Consider the following 15,615-nt stretch of genomic DNA (forward strand, 5'->3'; position numbering starts at 1 on the left):
TTTTGTGTTACAGCTTTGCCCGAAATGCCTGAGTCCAGCTGCCTGCACAAGGATGCTGCCACCCTGCTCGGGGTCCTGAGCACCCACGGGTGCTCTGAGCATTGTGGGGCAGGGGAGGCTGGGCAGGAGTTGGTGCCATCACTTGGGTACCCGTTACTGGGGCTCTGTCCTGCCCCGGGAGGGAGGCAGAAGCAAAGGCAACTCCCTCCAAGGTCAAAATAAAAAAGTCTTTGCCTGTCTTAGCACTGACTTAAATGCAACTGGTTGCAGATCTGCATGCAGACATCCTGTCAGTGCAAAGGAGGCAAAATAAAAAGCCCTGAAAGAAAAAAAAAAATTCTTTTTATCCCTGATAAAGACTTTTTGCACCAAAAGATTAACTTTGGGGTGTTGGGTTTTTTTTCAGAGTTTCTCATGAATCTGCTCATGAAAACACTTCATTTTTTTTTTCTTTTCTTTGAACAACAACAAAACTCCAAAAGACCGAAAAAAAAAAAAGGCAGATTGCTGGCTTTTTTCAAATGTTTCTGGATTTGAGCAAAACAAAGCAGGCCCTTCGGGGCTGTGCCGCTTGCCGCCCCAGCGTCCTGCTCCCTCTCCAGCTCCTTATTGAATTTCCTTGGAAAGCGCCTGCTCGAGTCTATTAGTTGCAGAAATCCAAGCTGTCCGCTGGGCGTTTGCTGTAGTTTTTCTGATATTTCCCAGAGCTCTGCCTTGCTGGGGCCATGCCCTGGGCAGCCTCCTGCAGGATGGGCACTGGCAGCCTCCCGGGGCAGCGGGATTTGGGGCAGGATGGAGCCTGGGTCCCTGCTGGTGCTGGCAGCCCCTTCCCTTGTTCCCCCCAGGGTGTCACACTGGGGTTGTACTGGTGGGAATGAGCTATTGCATTGTAGCAAGGATGGGGTATTGGGATTTTTTTGGCTCCAAATCCCAATCTTCAGGCTTTGCCTGCTGCAACCACGCTCATGCCGGCTTTCGCCCATCTCAGATCTTCAGCTGGGCTTTGGCAGCCTCCTTGCGCTCGGTGTTTGACCTGGGGGGGCAAGTTCCCCCGCTGGCTCCGCTGATAGATTCCTGGCTCTGCCACAGGACAGGGAGCAGGCAGTACCTTTGGGAAGCGCTTCCAGCCCGCTCCCATCCTCTCTTGGGATGCTCCCCCTGGGCGCGCAGGAGGCTCCAGCACCAGCTCCTGTCCCCGGCACGAGCAGCCATGCCCGGAGCAGGATGGTGCTGACCCAGTTTGGCTACTTTTGGTGATGGGCTGGGGCTGAGCTGCCGGTGTTCCCCACGGTGGCTGTGCCTTCCCACCAGGAAGAAGCGGGTCCCCTGGCTGGCTCCAGGAGCAGCGACTCGCTCCACCCGGATGGCTTCATCGTTGGCCAGCCTCGCCGCCTTCCTGCAGCGAGCAGGCACGCTGCTGCCCTGCAAGCGGTGCCCAGCCCCCTTCGGACCACCCTGCAGCTCCTCCAAAGCTACTTTGGGGTCTGTGCTTAGAAAGAAACCCCAGCCCAGTGAGCACGCACGCCAGCGGCAAGCTGAGCACCAGGACTATAAGCTTTTAGGCTCCATCACCATAGGATGTTGCTTCGGGCAAATCCCTTTTACGTGCCTCAGTTTCCCTGCTGGGTCGAGCAGTGATAAGGTTCCGTCTCACAAAGGCTTAGAGCTGCAGCTGTGTGAATGTTAAATATATATGGGTAATGTGTGATGGGCCCTGCGCTGGGTAGATCTCAGGATGAAAGGTGCTGCATAAGTGCAAATTATTATTCTTGTTAATAATGATGTCCACCAGCTCACATTTATCTGCTCTTCAATTAACTTTTTTTAAGGACTCTTAGCATGTTAGAGAGAGACAAATTTTCCCTGGCAGAACCTGTACTGGTTTAACCCTGTAAGGTTATGCAATTACTGTACTGGCATGGTCCTTAATTAGACTCTCCATAATTTTCCCCAGCACAGCGGTGTGGCTCCTTGCTCTGTAATTCCCAGAATCTGCTTGGATCTGATAGGCATCGCATTAGCCACTTTCCAGGCTTCAAGGATAATTGCTTGTCCTTAAGGGCACCTGGGATGTCACAGGATCTCCTGCATCCTTCCTCCATGCCAGGCTCCCATGGCACGGAGGGTTTTGCATCTTTCTGGTGACCAGGGCGGGGGGGGGTTAGCCTGCACTGTGCTCCTCTAAGTCAATGGAAGTTGACTTAACCCCAGGCTGGATCTTTGACCCTTTGCTTTTCCCCATCATTTTTCTCCACTTCTTGGCCCCACGGTGCGTTTAGGGTGTTACAGGTGCTTTGACTTGGCAGAGCCGGGGTGTGATGCTGGGAGATGGGCTGGCCGGGCAGCTGGGAGGCGGAAACCTGGCTCTGCTGGGTCTGGTTTGTGTTCCTGGGGCAAGTTGGTCCCTTGTCTCCAGCTTAGGCTTAGAGATCACGGCTTCCCTCGCACCTGCAGCTGCTGTCCTGAATGCTGCCTTAATACATTTATGTTAAATATATTCTTATGGCATAAAGAATAGGTCCTCACCGTTGCTGCTGTAACAGAGGGGCATGACAGTGATTTTATTTCTTATCTTCCCTGAAACCCCTTCTGGAGGGCTATTCCCACCACCCTACTGTCCTCGCTCTCGCGTAGGAGCAGCTCTTCCATGAGGGCTGGTTTGTGCCTCCTTTGCAGGAGCCAGTCAGGTCAGTGAGGACCTTTGGGTGACAGAATTTGTAGGGACACCTTGTGCCCCACACCTGGAATCGGGGCTTTGTCATCGCCAGGGTTTTGTCATTGGCCGAGCTTTCGGCCGAGGTCGGACACAGGTGGACTGGATAGATGCTGGTCCTGGCCTGTCTGGCCAGCCTGAAATTCCTCCCTTCCTACCCACCCAATGGCTATAAATAACAAATAATAACAACTCCCAGGCTGGCAAGCTATTTGGGGTTTTGTGGGTTTTTTTTGCTTTGTTTTGCTTTTTTGCATTTAGGAAGTAACTTTTCATAGAAACCAGTATTTTTTGGACCAGATTCCTCATTGTCCCAGAACTGACCTGTTTATCCAAAGCATTGCCCAGGTGAACAGAGACACACTGGGGCAAGGGAAGCAAAGCTGTGCTGGATCTGTCCCGGGCGTGCTGGGAGCTCTGGGCATTTCTCCTCATTCCCCTCCCACCCTCCTTTTCCTTTCCCTGAATATCATAGAATCTGAAAATGCTTTAGTGCATTAATTTCAGACTGAATGTAAATAAGCTGTTCGGACTTTTCCCAGTTGAGCAAACTTTCAAACTAGAATTTTGCTTTCCTCTCCTCCAGCCTGGCTCATGGGATTGGAAGGATTTGCTTCAGTGCCATCTCTTCTGCACTTGAAACCACTTAATCAAGCTCTAAAATATCCCTTGAATAGGTCAGGCAGACACCTGATTGGGCCAGGCAGCGTGTATGGGCAAACCAAGAGAGATTACACACTCGTTTTATCTGCATAAAACAGATTAGAAAGCTCCCAAACTAAATATTGCTGCAAGGTAGTGTGTTGTTAATGGCAAACGCCTCGCTAGACTTGTCACTGTTTGTGTCTCCATCCAACATTATCTCGTCCCTGACCAGCCATTCCTGAGGGATTAAAGGGAGAGGGAAGGGGGGGATGGGGGGCTCTCCTGAGCATCTCCACATCGGCAGGAGTCGCGACCCACGGCGTTCGGTTTGGATGCTCTCCAGGTCCAGAAGAGCTCAGGTGTGGGTCCAGACGTGTCAAGACCCTTCTACCCTTTGCAGCGGGTTGACAGCCCCTAATGCAAGCACGCTGCCTGCCAAAGAGGTGGGATTCGCTTCGGAGCTCGCCAGTCCAAGCCTGTCTGTAGCTGCTTGTGTTGGAGGCATTTTTCTCTCCCGTGCTGCCCGTCAGTGTGGGGCAGCGGTGATGGGCACGTGGTCACGCAGGTGAGGTGTCCATCCCTCTCCTGCCACCAGATTTCTTCCATTTGAGCCAAAGGCACTGGGATGGAAGAGTGGCGGATAAATCAGAGATCCCAAGCAGCCAGATGGATCATCTGCTGAATTAAGCTACAGCTCAGGAAAGCTGAGCAGGAGCCGTGGGACAACCTGGGTGGCTTTGACCCAAGAGCATGGCTCCAGTTTTCCATCTTCCCACATCCTCTGTGCCTTCCCAGCTGGGGGTCTGGGCACCACAACCAGCTGCAGGGAAGGAAACCCACAGGTCCCTGTGAGCCGTGAGGTGCTGTGGCCGTGCTGCTTGTGGTGTGGCTCATGTTTGTGCTGCCGGAGATGCTCTACCCCATCCCGGCTCCGTGCAGCCAAGGGCTCTCACCAGCTGCTGACACGCTGCTCTTTCCTTTTGTTTGTCCAGCGCTGCGGGGATGGGCTAGCTCAGTCCTGCAAGCTCATCAGGAATTAAGTGTGCCTCCCGGCCAAAGCACAAATAATTGTTCCCCTAATCAGAACAGCCCGTGGCTTCCCCAGAAGCTCCTGCAGGCACTGGCCCTGCAAAGCGGGTCCTTCCCGCAGCTGGTGCTTCGGGGGGACCGTTTGGAACATTGGACTTTGCAGGAGTATTGTAAGATACTCGAAGCCAATGAAACCTTCCAGCTTCTTTACGTTTTTCCTCTCCTCCCTCCATTTTTCTCAGTTCCTGAGATGCTTGGTGGACTTTGGAGCTTACTGATGCCTTGGGGCTTTTACAGCGGGTGGGTCTGGACTTTGTAAATGGGAAGAAAGTCAGAAAACATGACCCCCGTGCATCTCCCGGGCTTGGTCATCAGGAGGCAAAGAAAGCAGTTCCATGTCTATCGGCTTTCCTAATCTTTCGTACCTTACGGCAGTGCTGTGATTTATTGGAGCCTGGCTTATTATTTTTAAGTGCTTTATTATCTCTGTTCTGATAAACAAAACATGTGAGTCGCTCTCCCCGTGCCGCGTTCCCTTCATTTCTCCCTCGTGTTTTACCAAAGGTGGTGCAGAATGGGGAGCAGAGAGCTGGACTCTCATCCCGGGCTGTTTCTCCACCATATGATGAGCGTTCACCCCGGCCAGGAGGGGCTGGGGGTGCAGCTGCTGGGGGGGTGCAGGCAGGTTTGGGGATGGATGTCCCATCCCGAGGGACAGCTCTCCTTAGAGTTTGGGCCACGTTTTGCCCGGGCTTGTAGTTGGTTTTAAACGTGACAGGTTTAGGACAAGCCTGGCCTTGTTCTGGCGGCAGCGGGGTAATAGCAGTGGAGGGAAGAAGCCAGTCGGTGCCCTGGTGTCAACAGGGAGAGGGGACCCTGGGGGGCTTTGCCTTGCCAGGGGACCCGCTGGCAGACCCCAAGGATGAAGGGATGGAGCCTCTTTCCCCACTCACCCTCTCTGCTCAGCTTATTGTGGTTTGGGGAGCAGGAACCCTTTTCTCAGGGGTTTTGTGCCCCAAAACAAGTGTTTATAAGTGTGATGAGGGCACGAAGCTGAGGGGCAGGGGATTATCTACACGGGACCCCTGCAGAGCTCATCCTGGTCCATGAGAGGTGCCCGGCAGTGCCAGACAGAGCACTGTGAGCCCCCCTGTGGACAGGGGTCAGGGGGGTGGCATTTAAAGGAGGAAGGGGAGCCAGGCAGCTGCAGGATGAGCCCGTATCCCAACGGCTGTGCCAGTGCTGGGGTCTCTCTGTCCATCTCTCCCTGCGCCATCAGGGGTGATGCCTCTCCTTTGGGTGCGTTTTGCCAGGCTTGTTTGAAAGCTGCCGTGCTCATGCACACCCAGTGCTTGAGCATTTCCCTGTGCATTCCCACTGCGTTTCCCGGTGGGTTGGAAGGTGCCTGGGAAGTGCCCAGTCCCAGCAAAGTGGCGGTGCAGGCAGGGCACTGTGGGGCAGAAGCCTGCGGGGTTTGTGCTGAGCCCACACGTGTCTGGCTGCCCCCAGCCCTACCCCCGGATCAGGACCAGGAGAGCAAACAGCCCTTCTCCATCTCATTCCCAGGGGATGCCATGCGCCTGGGGTCAGCACCATCCGTGTGCTCCCCATGGACATGCAGCAACAGGAAAGCCAGGCTGTATAAGGCAGGGAAGGACCAGCTTACCCAGATGTCTTTCCTGTCTATTTTTGCCTCTCTTCTGGCCAGCTTGTTCCAGTGGGAGTTAATTTAATTGCCATCTTCCTCCCTGCATCGCTGTGGTTGTGTGTGAGACCTCTTGTTGTGCAGGGTAATTATATGTGTGAAGTGGACACGGCAAAAACGAGCCTTGTCTCAGCCATCGGTGGACCAGCACGCTTGCCATCCGCACGGCCCGGTGCCGCTGCTTTCTCGCAGAGCTCGGGGTCTAAACAGACCATCCTTGTCCTCAGCCCCTTGGGAACAGGCACAGAGGGGCAAGGAACATGATGGAGGCAGCGCAGGGTGGCTAAGGCAGAAGCAGGGACCAGCTGGAGCTCTGCCCGTGCACACAGCAGCTGCCAGCCCTTCTCCCACTGCAGCACCTGATTTTCCAGCTCCTTTTACCAGTGTGAATTGCTCCCTGCAGAGGGGAGCACTGACCTGGGGGGTGAGAGCAGGGCAAGGGATCTGACGGTGATGGAACTGCTCTGGGGAACCCCAGACTTTGGTCTTGATTTGGCTTTTAAGCCCTGAGCGCACTCCAGGCATCTCATGGCAGAAGCCGGAGCAGCTCTCCGGCTGCGCTGATGCCCAGCGGCTCAGATCCCATCCCCGGGGACCACGCGGGAGCTTCACCCTTCATGCTCTGCACCAGGTGCCTCTGGCTCAGGGCTTCATCCAGAGCTCCTCAGCCATCGGGGTTTTCATGTCTGGCTTTGAAAGGCTTTAGATCAGGTGCTGACTAATCGCCGCAGGTCTGACTCAGGCTGGTCCAGGTTGGGACATGACAGAGGACATGGATGCAGCAACCTGTGGTTATTATTCACCTGTACACCACGCCTATGTGCAAACACCTATAGGTAGATGACAGCTTGCTTTCTTCTCCTCTCTTTTTTGCCCTGGGCTTTCCAGGGACATGGGAACGAGTTTTCTCCTTTCTGGGGCTCGTGTACTCCCATTCCGCTTGGCATTTGGAGGTAACATTGCTGTGCAAAATTCAGCCAGAGCAGCTGGATTTCCCTTGGTTGAGCCTCAGTCGCCACACCGGGGAGAGCTGCAAGCAGGGCTCTGCATCGGGATGAGTTTTCCTTCCCAGCAAACCCCGCCACAGGAGCTCCCATTCCCCCGGCTGGATCAGCATCCTGCGGAGGGCAGAGAGGTCCCGCGGGGAAACTGAGGCAGGTGGATGAGCACGCTGGGCGGAGCGGAGCGGGGAGCTGAGCAAGCATCGCTCCAGGCTTTTTGCAATGCCTTTGCAGCATGGCCAGGCTCCTGCCGACCCTGGGGTGTGGATGGGGCCCTCCGCCTCCCTTGTAGGGCCTCTTGTTTTAGTCCCTATAATTATCCGTGTGAGGTCTGCCTGCCTTCCTCCCCGGCTCCTGCTTGTAGGACCTCTTGTTATATTGAGTATAATGAAGTGTCCAAGGGCTCTCTTCCCCCCACCCGCCCTTGCCTGCCTGCGTGTAGGACCTCTTGTTATAGCCAGGGAAATTATGGGTCTTTGGTCTCCCTCCCTTTGCCCAAGCTATAATTTAGTTTTATATAAAGTGTGGTCCAACCCCTGTTGTGCAAGCGGTTGCTATTCCGAGTGCTGGGGAGAGGGATGGGGCGGCGAGGAGGGGGCTCGTGGGGGGTGGGGGCAGTGCAGCATCGCACTGAGCAGCCCCCAGCATCCCACCATGGGGAGGGGCGACAGCCCACAGCCCACAGCGCTGGCTCGGGGGGAGGTGGTTGTACCTTCTCCTCGCTGGGTTTCTGCAGGGGGTGTGTGGCGGTGGGGTTTATCCCCACAGGCATAACACATCTCTTGTTCTGGGTTTTGCTTGCCCAGGGGGTCCCGCAGGGGGATGCTCCTGTCCCAGGGCAAGCAGGAACACGAGGGGAGGTGGTAGCCGGCTTCCGCAAGGAAGACAGTGGCCCTTTCATGGGAAGGGGAGATGAAAAATCCAGCTTGAACTGCTGAGTGTAACCAGATCCCCTGGCTTTTTAGAGCAGGAATGTGGGACCTCGGGAAGGTTTTTGGGAGGGTACTGCTGAACCGCTGGCATTGCAGTGGGGTGAGCAGCTGCAGAGCGTTGCAGCCCCGATGCTGATCTCGAGCAGCCCCAGATCCCTCGCCAGTGCTCCAGCTCTTCCCCCCGCTGCGTGCTCCTGGCTGCAGGAGCAACAGGCGCAGCTGGATTTGGCTCCTGCCTGAAATCAAAGTCCCAGAGCACCGACTGGTGCCATTGCAGCAGCTGCGGACACGCTGCAGTTGTGATGGGTTTGGGTGGCTGGGGTCTCTGCCCACAGTGCCGTGCACCCTGGGGTGCTCAGCTCCGACCCCGTTTCTCTTGCAGAGGCAGGTGAGACCCTCGCGCCCTTCGCCCAGGCAGACGCCAGCGTCACCGGCCACAGAGCCCCGGCCGCCCAGCCGCCCCGCTGCTGGCCCCGCCGCCCTGAAGAAGGAGAAACCCCTGGAAGATGATGAGTCCCAAAAAGTCCTGACGAAAGGCCCCCGGGCCGAGCTTGCAGGCGCTCCCGAAGCTGTGACATGTGAGTGTTTCTCCCCGTGAGGGTCTGACACCTCCAGGTGCCCGTGCTTTGGGCTGCTGCCATCTAATCAGTCAACAGGGCTCATTAAAAAGGCAGGCAGCTGTGGTGGGAAGCCATCTCCTCCCTGCTCTGCTCTTCTCCACATCAAAGCAAAAGGTTTTAGCTGATCGTGAGTCACTGGGAGCTGGGGAAAGTGAAGGGCGGCATCCAGCAGTGCCGTGATGCCTCTCGCTGCCCTCATCCTTGGGACCAGCCGGAGGCAGAGGCGGAGGAGGGTGGGCAGCTGGAGGAGCTCTGGGTCTTGTTGGGGTCCTGCTGGGATGCCATGGTGGGAAGAGGGACCGGACCCTGTGGGAAGTAGCTGGCTGCGGTATGGAGCATCCCCCAAAGCCACAGCGGGAGAGAGAAGAGCCCCCAGCCGAATGGGCTCGGTGGCTGCAGCCGCAGGAGGGGAGTGCAGCAGCCCTTTGCTGGAGCAAAGGGAGATGCCTCCTGCTGGGACAGCTCTTGCCTTGGCATATCCAGGGCAAGGGTGAGGCTGGTGCGAAGCCTGAACGAGCAGGGGACGGGCTGGGCTGGCTGCGCTGAGGATCTGGTTTGGCTGGAGGCAGTGGTGGAGCCAGCAGCACCTCCCCGTTCCTGCTGCTGCAGACCTGCCGGTCCCCCCGCCGTGAGAAATGCCGGGGTGGGGGCTGGGGTGCCCTTGCTCCCTTTCCCATTGCAGGGGCGGGAGAGCAGAGCTGGCAGACGAAGGAGACCAGGGGCCAGGCTCTCCTGGAGTCACGCCGTCCATCCTTCCCTGGCCCCCAGCCTGGATCCGAGGGTTTCGCTCCCGGGCTGCCCCTTACGCACACAGCCGTTCCCCTTTTGTTGGATGCGAGCGTGCAGCTTTCCCTTCCAAGGGGTGTAAAGTGGATGGATGCATCCCAGCGGGGAGAGGGAGGGTGGGAACGAGGTTGCAAACTTCGAAGAGCGGGCAGGCAGGGTGGGAAGGGGAGGGGACGGCAGAATCCAGGCGCTCCTGACGGTGTACGTGGAGCGAGGAGAGCGCACGTTTCCTCGAGCAGAGCTCGAGCCCTTGCAAAAAGCATCTGGGAGCTGGGCTGGCTGCCCACAGACATTCTGCACCTCTGAGTCACGCTGCAGCCTGCTGCACCCTGCATGGCGCGGCCCCACGCAGACCCCTCCCCAGCCCACCCCCCTGGGGCAGCTGCCCCGTGGGCCCCGAGGCTGGAAGGAACGTGGCCACCGGCATCTGGGCTTGCCTGGGTGCTGGGTGCTGGGAACCCCCCTCCTTCCCCTCTCCTCCGTGGGAAATGAGGTTCAGCTCCCTGCGCAGCGTTGCCTTTGGCATCCTTCGCTTTGCAGCCTGCTCCTCAGTGCATCCCGCTGCGGCTGTTAGCGGGGGGTCACCATTGCTTGTGGGGGGCAAATTCCCCCCTTCAGCAGTACCTGGGGAGCACAGGTAGGCTCCCCCCATGGGAGGTGAAGAGGGTGATGGTGGCATTTTCATGCCAATCCGGTCAGGAGGAACTGGGCAGCAAGCGGCTGTGGGGTGTAGGGTTGTGTCCTTTGCCAGCGATGCCAGGATCAGCCCCCCACCCCGAGGCGCGGCGCTGCTGGTTAAAGCCTGCCATGGTTCTTAAATAAATCTGTCCTCTGGCAGTTTGGGGAGCAACCAAAGTGGGGATTGCGGGTTTGGGGCTCTGGGTGTTGAGTTTCAGGCCAGAGCAGCAGACTCCGCTCATGCAACCGCAGTGTTCCAGTTTGTCCAAGCCCTGTTAGCAGCTCGGGAAGATTGGGCAGAGCTGATGGCCGCGGGGGGGTCACAGCAGGGTGAGGACCGTTGCCGTCTGGGCATCAGTCCGCCGAGCCCCTGTGATGCTGCCGTGGGGGAACCTGAGCTGAGCCAGCACCGCAGCTGTGCGGGGGAGCATCGTCGCGGCTGTGAAACACAAAGTGAACATCCAGGAGGTTTTTCAGTCGTTGACAAGCCAAAGGCAGGCGCTTTCCCCCAGAGCCCTGGTGTCCCACCCCAGTGCTGGTGGATAGATGTGGTGGGGGCCATTGGGTGGGCTGGTGCCCCCTGCTCCCATCCCAGCACTTGTGTTACTATGGAGTGTTACACACTGCTCCCCCTAAGCCTTGGGTTCAAGATTTATCTTTTAGAAGAGCTTTGGGCCTCTGTGAGTTGAAAGCTCTCTTAAAAAATGGAAGCGATTTTTCCTGACTTAGAGAGGGGGATTACTGGCTGCCTTTCGCTGCCACTCGCTGGAGCCGGAGCGTGATTTTGATTTACAAACAGTTTAATCTGAGGAATGCAGTGAAATGGAGAATGCCAAAGCGAGCGCGTTGCATGCTGCTGCAAACCCTTGGAGAAAGCCAGAACTTGAAGCTGCAGGGTCAGACACGGCCAGCCAGGCTGCGGTGCGGGTCACTGGGCTCTGGGTAGCCCTGGGCACCATGGTCACCCTCCGGCTCATTGCCACTTGGTGCCACCTCAGTGTGGCAGGTCCAGGGCACTGGAGAAGGGTGCATGGGAAGCCAACACCCCAGGAGGGTTTTTTTGGGGAGCCAAACCCAGGGGGGACACACATCCCATTTTATCCAAGACCTGTTTTCCTTTCTTCTTTCTGCCCTTCTCCCACCCCTCCTGCCTCCAGCCTGCCCAGCTCCAGTTATTTTGAGTTCTCTTCCCAGCACGTATCAAAGATGCAACATCGCACCCAGTTGAACCTTCATTCCCAGCCTGAGCCCGGCTCAGTCTGGCAGAGCCGGATGCTGGATCCATGTGCTTGTGGTTTTTTAACCTCCATCTATTTTTTTTTTCGCTGGCGAGGGCAGATGCAGGACAGGGGCCGTCTGTGCCCCCTCCACCCCGTGGGTCCGCCGTGCCCAGAGAAAGCAGCTCCTGTTCCCGGCGGCTGGAGGTGCCTTTGCCCTCGAGCCTCTCGCCTGAATCATCCCTTGTTTACCGCCGCGGGAAAGGAAAAGCAAAATTTGGCCAAAGCACCATCGGGCGGGATTTTATTTGTGGCTTCAATCGCCGTTGCTGCCGGGGGGAGGGGAATGGACGCTCGAACCCCCTCCCTTGTGGTGGGTTCCCAGCCCTCTCCCCCAGCGCACGGACATGGGGAGAAGGACGGCAGCGTGGGGACGCGGTGCTGAGCAGGAGTGAGGGGCTGAGCCATGGCGCTGGCTCCGGGAGCATCCCGGCAGGGCGCGGGGCTGCCGGCCTCTCACACGGCTGCAGCGTGCGAGGGAGGCGCAGACAGAGCAGATAGTTATTTTCCTCCTCCTGCAGAGAAGTTCAGCCAGAGGCTGGGGAGGCCTTTAATTAAGTGGCCTGGGAAGATGAGCAGCCCAGCTCTTCGGTGGCGCTTCATCTTCTCTGGCTGTATGGAGAGCGATGGGGACAGCCAGCAGCTCCGTCTGGCAGCACCGTGCCCGGGGCTCATGGGATGGTGGTTTGGCCATCCATGGGGTGACTTTTAGCTGGAAGCAGCCACAGGCTCTTCTCTTCCCCACTTGGCCCAAGGCGAGCGTGCCTCACCGTGCCTCTGCTCAGCCTCAGTGGCTGCATCCCTTGTGCCTGTGCTGGCAGCAGTGAGACCCCAGGAGACCTCCTTCTCCAGGTCCTCTACTGGGTTTTGGCAGCGTGTCCTTCACAACATTGTTTCTTGCTCTTTTTTCATCCCTTCCTCTCTCTGGAGCCTCCGTCTCCTTCCCTCCAGCCATCTCTTCTTCTCCATCCTCTTGGACCATGCATCCGTTGGCATCACGTCTTCCCAGCCACGAGGCTGGGGATGCAGTTCCCATGCGGTGGCAGGGAACCTGGGATGTGTTTCTTCCCCAGCAGAGCACTGCAGGGTGGGCTTGGGGGGATAACATGCTGTTCCTCCCCCCCAGGCCAGCCCCAGGTGCGAGCAGCCCCGCAGCCCCCCAGCCCCTGCACCCACCTGCTGCAGAACGGTGCTGGGCGGGGGCCGGATCCAGGCGGTGCCAACGGGGAGGCGGGGAACGGGGTCTTCCGCCCCCTCCCCAGCACCCAGAAGCCTCACCGAAAGCTGCAGTCACACCACTCCATCAACAGCCAGAGCAGCAAGAAGAGCAAGGGCAGCTCCAAGTCGGCTTCTTCCCACATCCCTATCGAGGCACAAGAAGGTACGGGCTCTCCCTTTCTAGTCATTCTCCTCCAGCCCCACACCCCTTGGGGTCTGTCATGTAGCATCCTTCCAGCCAGGAAGGGCCCCCCCCCTGGACCTGGGTGCCAGCTCTCCTCCGGCCCCACACCTTTTGGGGTCTGTCATGTAGCATCTTTCCAGCCCACCTGGACTCCCGGACCTGGGTACCAGCTGAGCTCCCCTCGTGGCGGCCTTCTGCAGGGGGGGTGCTGAGTGGGGTCATCTCATGTCCTCCAGAATGGGTCTCTCTTGGGGTCTGGGCATGTCTTGGGCAGCTGGGCATGGCCCTGGGTGTTGAGGGAGGCTGCTGGAGCCATGCCTGGCTCCCAGCCCCTCTTCCCATCCCTTCCATTAATTCCTGAGGGAGAATTCCCACCTTTACGGGGCTGAGCATCCATCCGCCGGTTGCTGTCTCCCCCAGCCAGACGTATCCTTCCTGCCCACTCTCTGTTCCTCCACAGACTGTTGTGTCCACTGCATCCTCTCCTGCCTCTTCTGTGAGTTCCTGACCCTCTGCAACATCGTGCTGGACTGTGCCACCTGCGGCTCCTGCACCTCCGAGGACTCCTGCATCTGCTGCTGCTGCTGCAACTCGGGCGAGTGCGCGGACTGCGACCTGCCCTGCGACATGGACTGCGGCATCATCGATGCCTGCTGCGAGTCGGCCGACTGCCTGGAGATCTGCATGGAGTGCTGCGGGCTCTGCTTCTCCTCCTGAGGGGCCGCACTTGACGGGGGAGGGGACCAGGAGTGGGACCCCCCAGGCTCTCCCACAGTGGCCAAGGGTCCAGCCGGTCCCTGAGCTGGCGTGAAACACCGAACAATGGAGCCTGGCGAAGGAGAGCGATATCCCCCTTTGGAACCTCATCCTGGGAGCTGGTGAGCCAGGCTTGGGTCCTGCCTGGGGAGGGGTGAACCCGTAGGGCCACGGGGGCTCCGGGGGCAGCCAGCATCCCCTCACGCTCTACCTCTTCCCTGCACCGGGCCGGTTCGCTGAGGATCGCGGGAGCCTCCTGCCACCTGAGCCGAGAGCAGGAGCATCCCGCAGAGCCCCCAGGTGCCACCCCAGGGTCCCAGCTTTGGGGACAGCCTGTCCTGCTGCCACCGTGCTGCCCCAGGACAGGGCTCCGGGTGCATCGCTCTGGTTTACGTGGGGTGGCACAGAGCATCACAGGACACCTCCAGGGCTGGGTGCAGCGCAGAGCCTTGCCCCCTGCCCGGAGCCCACCGGCCACCGGGAGATGCCAAAGCCTTCTGCCAGGCTGCGGAGCCCCGTGCTGTGGGATGCATCCTGCCAGCCCCTGCCCCTCCTCAGTGCTGAGTTCGGCAGCCGAGTGCAATACACACAGCCTGCTCCCTTCCCAGTTTCACCAGCTGGGAAGAATCTTCTTCACCGGTCCCTGCAGCAGGGTTGCGGCTGGGGGCCAGGGCAGCCGGGGTTCGGGGAGACCCCGGAGCTGTGCCAAGCTGTTACCCACCCCGGTGTGTCCCAGGGGAGTGGTGGGGCAGGGTTTGTTTGGTGCCAAATGACCCCCAGCAGTTGTTGGCCCCATCCTGCCAGCCCAGGGACAGGGCTGGGTGGGGGTGGAAAACACCCCCTCAAAGGGCTGGGGAGAAGTGGGGGGAAGTGTCATGGTATTTTATTTTTTTGTCCTTTTCGTTTGTTAACTGTAAATAAAGGTCTTTCTTCATTTCTGACCAATGGCTGCCCCATCATGTGCTCCGCAGGGCACTCCCAGGGGACAGCTGCTCACAGCCACACCGTGTCCCCCATCCCTGTACCTGCACCCCATCCTGCTCCCAGCTGCAGGCACGGGGGGGGGGGGCAGGGCTGGCACAGAGGTTGCAACGCTCCTTTGGCCTTGGGGACATGGGACAGCTCAGTGGCAGCCCCAGGGTGCTCCTGCTTTGGTCCTGGTGCTGGGAGGGGAAATGCAGGAGGATTCCTTGTCCTTTGCTCTGGGGAACAGGTCGAGGTTCTGGTGTGCCGCAGCCTGGCGCCAGCTCCCTGCCCTGCACAAACCCTGGCCCTGCTGCCCCACCATCCCCTGCTCCTCCGGGGGGTCTGCCCTGCAGCACGACCGAGCTGCTTCATCTGCTCCAGGGGCACAGCATCCCTAAAGGAGGAAGGAACTGATGCAGATTCCCAGCTGCAGGGCTGGGGTGACCAGTGGCTGCCCAGGGTTGGTGTGAGGCAGTGGCAGCTGGCCACCCTTGGAATCTGGGTGGCCTTGGAGGCTGGCAACCCTTGGAATCTGGGTGGCCTGGGTGCTCCTGTTGCCACCTCCCAGCCCTGCCATGGGACCACCAGCCGTGCCATGCCATGCAGGTAAGGGACCATGGCTCCCCACCGGAGTCTCGCTGCCCCTCGGGGGGCTCAGCCATCCCAGCAAGGCTTCTGCTGGGCTGAAGTTGAATGAGGAGGGAAAAATTACTTAAAAATCGAGGCCAAATGGGTCAGTTGGTCACGGTGACACAGGCTGGTTTGGGATCTGGGCTGCCTGCCCTCCAGCGCAGCCGCTCAGCCATGAAACCTATTTTTAGTGGTGAGCTAAAGGCGGTGGGAGCCCAGTGCGGTGCAAGTGCATGGAGGGGAAGAGGATGGTGCAGGAAGCCTTCCTCCACCCCATGCACGGCAGGGAGGACTCAGGGTGGTGGATTGGGGCTTATAGCCCTCTGGCACGGCTGCCTGGGCTGAGTCCCAGAGCGGGGGGCCAGGGGGGTGGGATGCACATAGCTGCCCACCCCGGGATGGATGGGACTGGGGCCCCATCCGGCGCTTGCAGGGTCAGTGGGAGCTTTTCCATGGGCTCTGGCTGAGGCTCGGC

The 15,615-nt window shown here is 58.7% G+C and overlaps 1 protein-coding gene across 1 annotated transcript; it reads left to right on the top strand.

Moving 5' to 3' along the window:
- The first annotated feature begins 8,065 nt into the window (after positions 1–8,065).
- Positions 8,066–14,540, top strand: MDFI (MyoD family inhibitor). The gene is made up of 4 exons (XM_056361848.1): positions 8,066–8,095; positions 8,303–8,603; positions 12,513–12,767; positions 13,249–14,540. The coding sequence occupies exons 1-4, from the start codon at positions 8,066–8,068 to the stop codon at positions 13,503–13,505; spliced, it is 843 nt and encodes a 280-aa protein (XP_056217823.1). The 3' UTR covers positions 13,506–14,540.
- Positions 14,541–15,615: the final 1,075 nt, after the last annotated feature.

Source organism: Falco biarmicus, chromosome 16, assembly GCF_023638135.1.
Source record: "Falco biarmicus isolate bFalBia1 chromosome 16, bFalBia1.pri, whole genome shotgun sequence".
NCBI lineage: Eukaryota > Metazoa > Chordata > Aves > Falconiformes > Falconidae > Falco > Falco biarmicus.

Excerpts from the sequence above, each read along its gene's own strand:
- MDFI (XM_056361848.1), top strand. The coding sequence starts at position 8,066 with ATGTGGGACCTCGGGAAGGTTTTTGGGAGG. Across the intron at positions 8,604-12,512 it reads CGCTCCCGAAGCTGTGACAT|GCCAGCCCCAGGTGCGAGCA; the intron begins GTGAGTGTTTCT and ends CCTCCCCCCCAG. Across the intron at positions 12,768-13,248 it reads CCCTATCGAGGCACAAGAAG|ACTGTTGTGTCCACTGCATC; the intron begins GTACGGGCTCTC and ends GTTCCTCCACAG.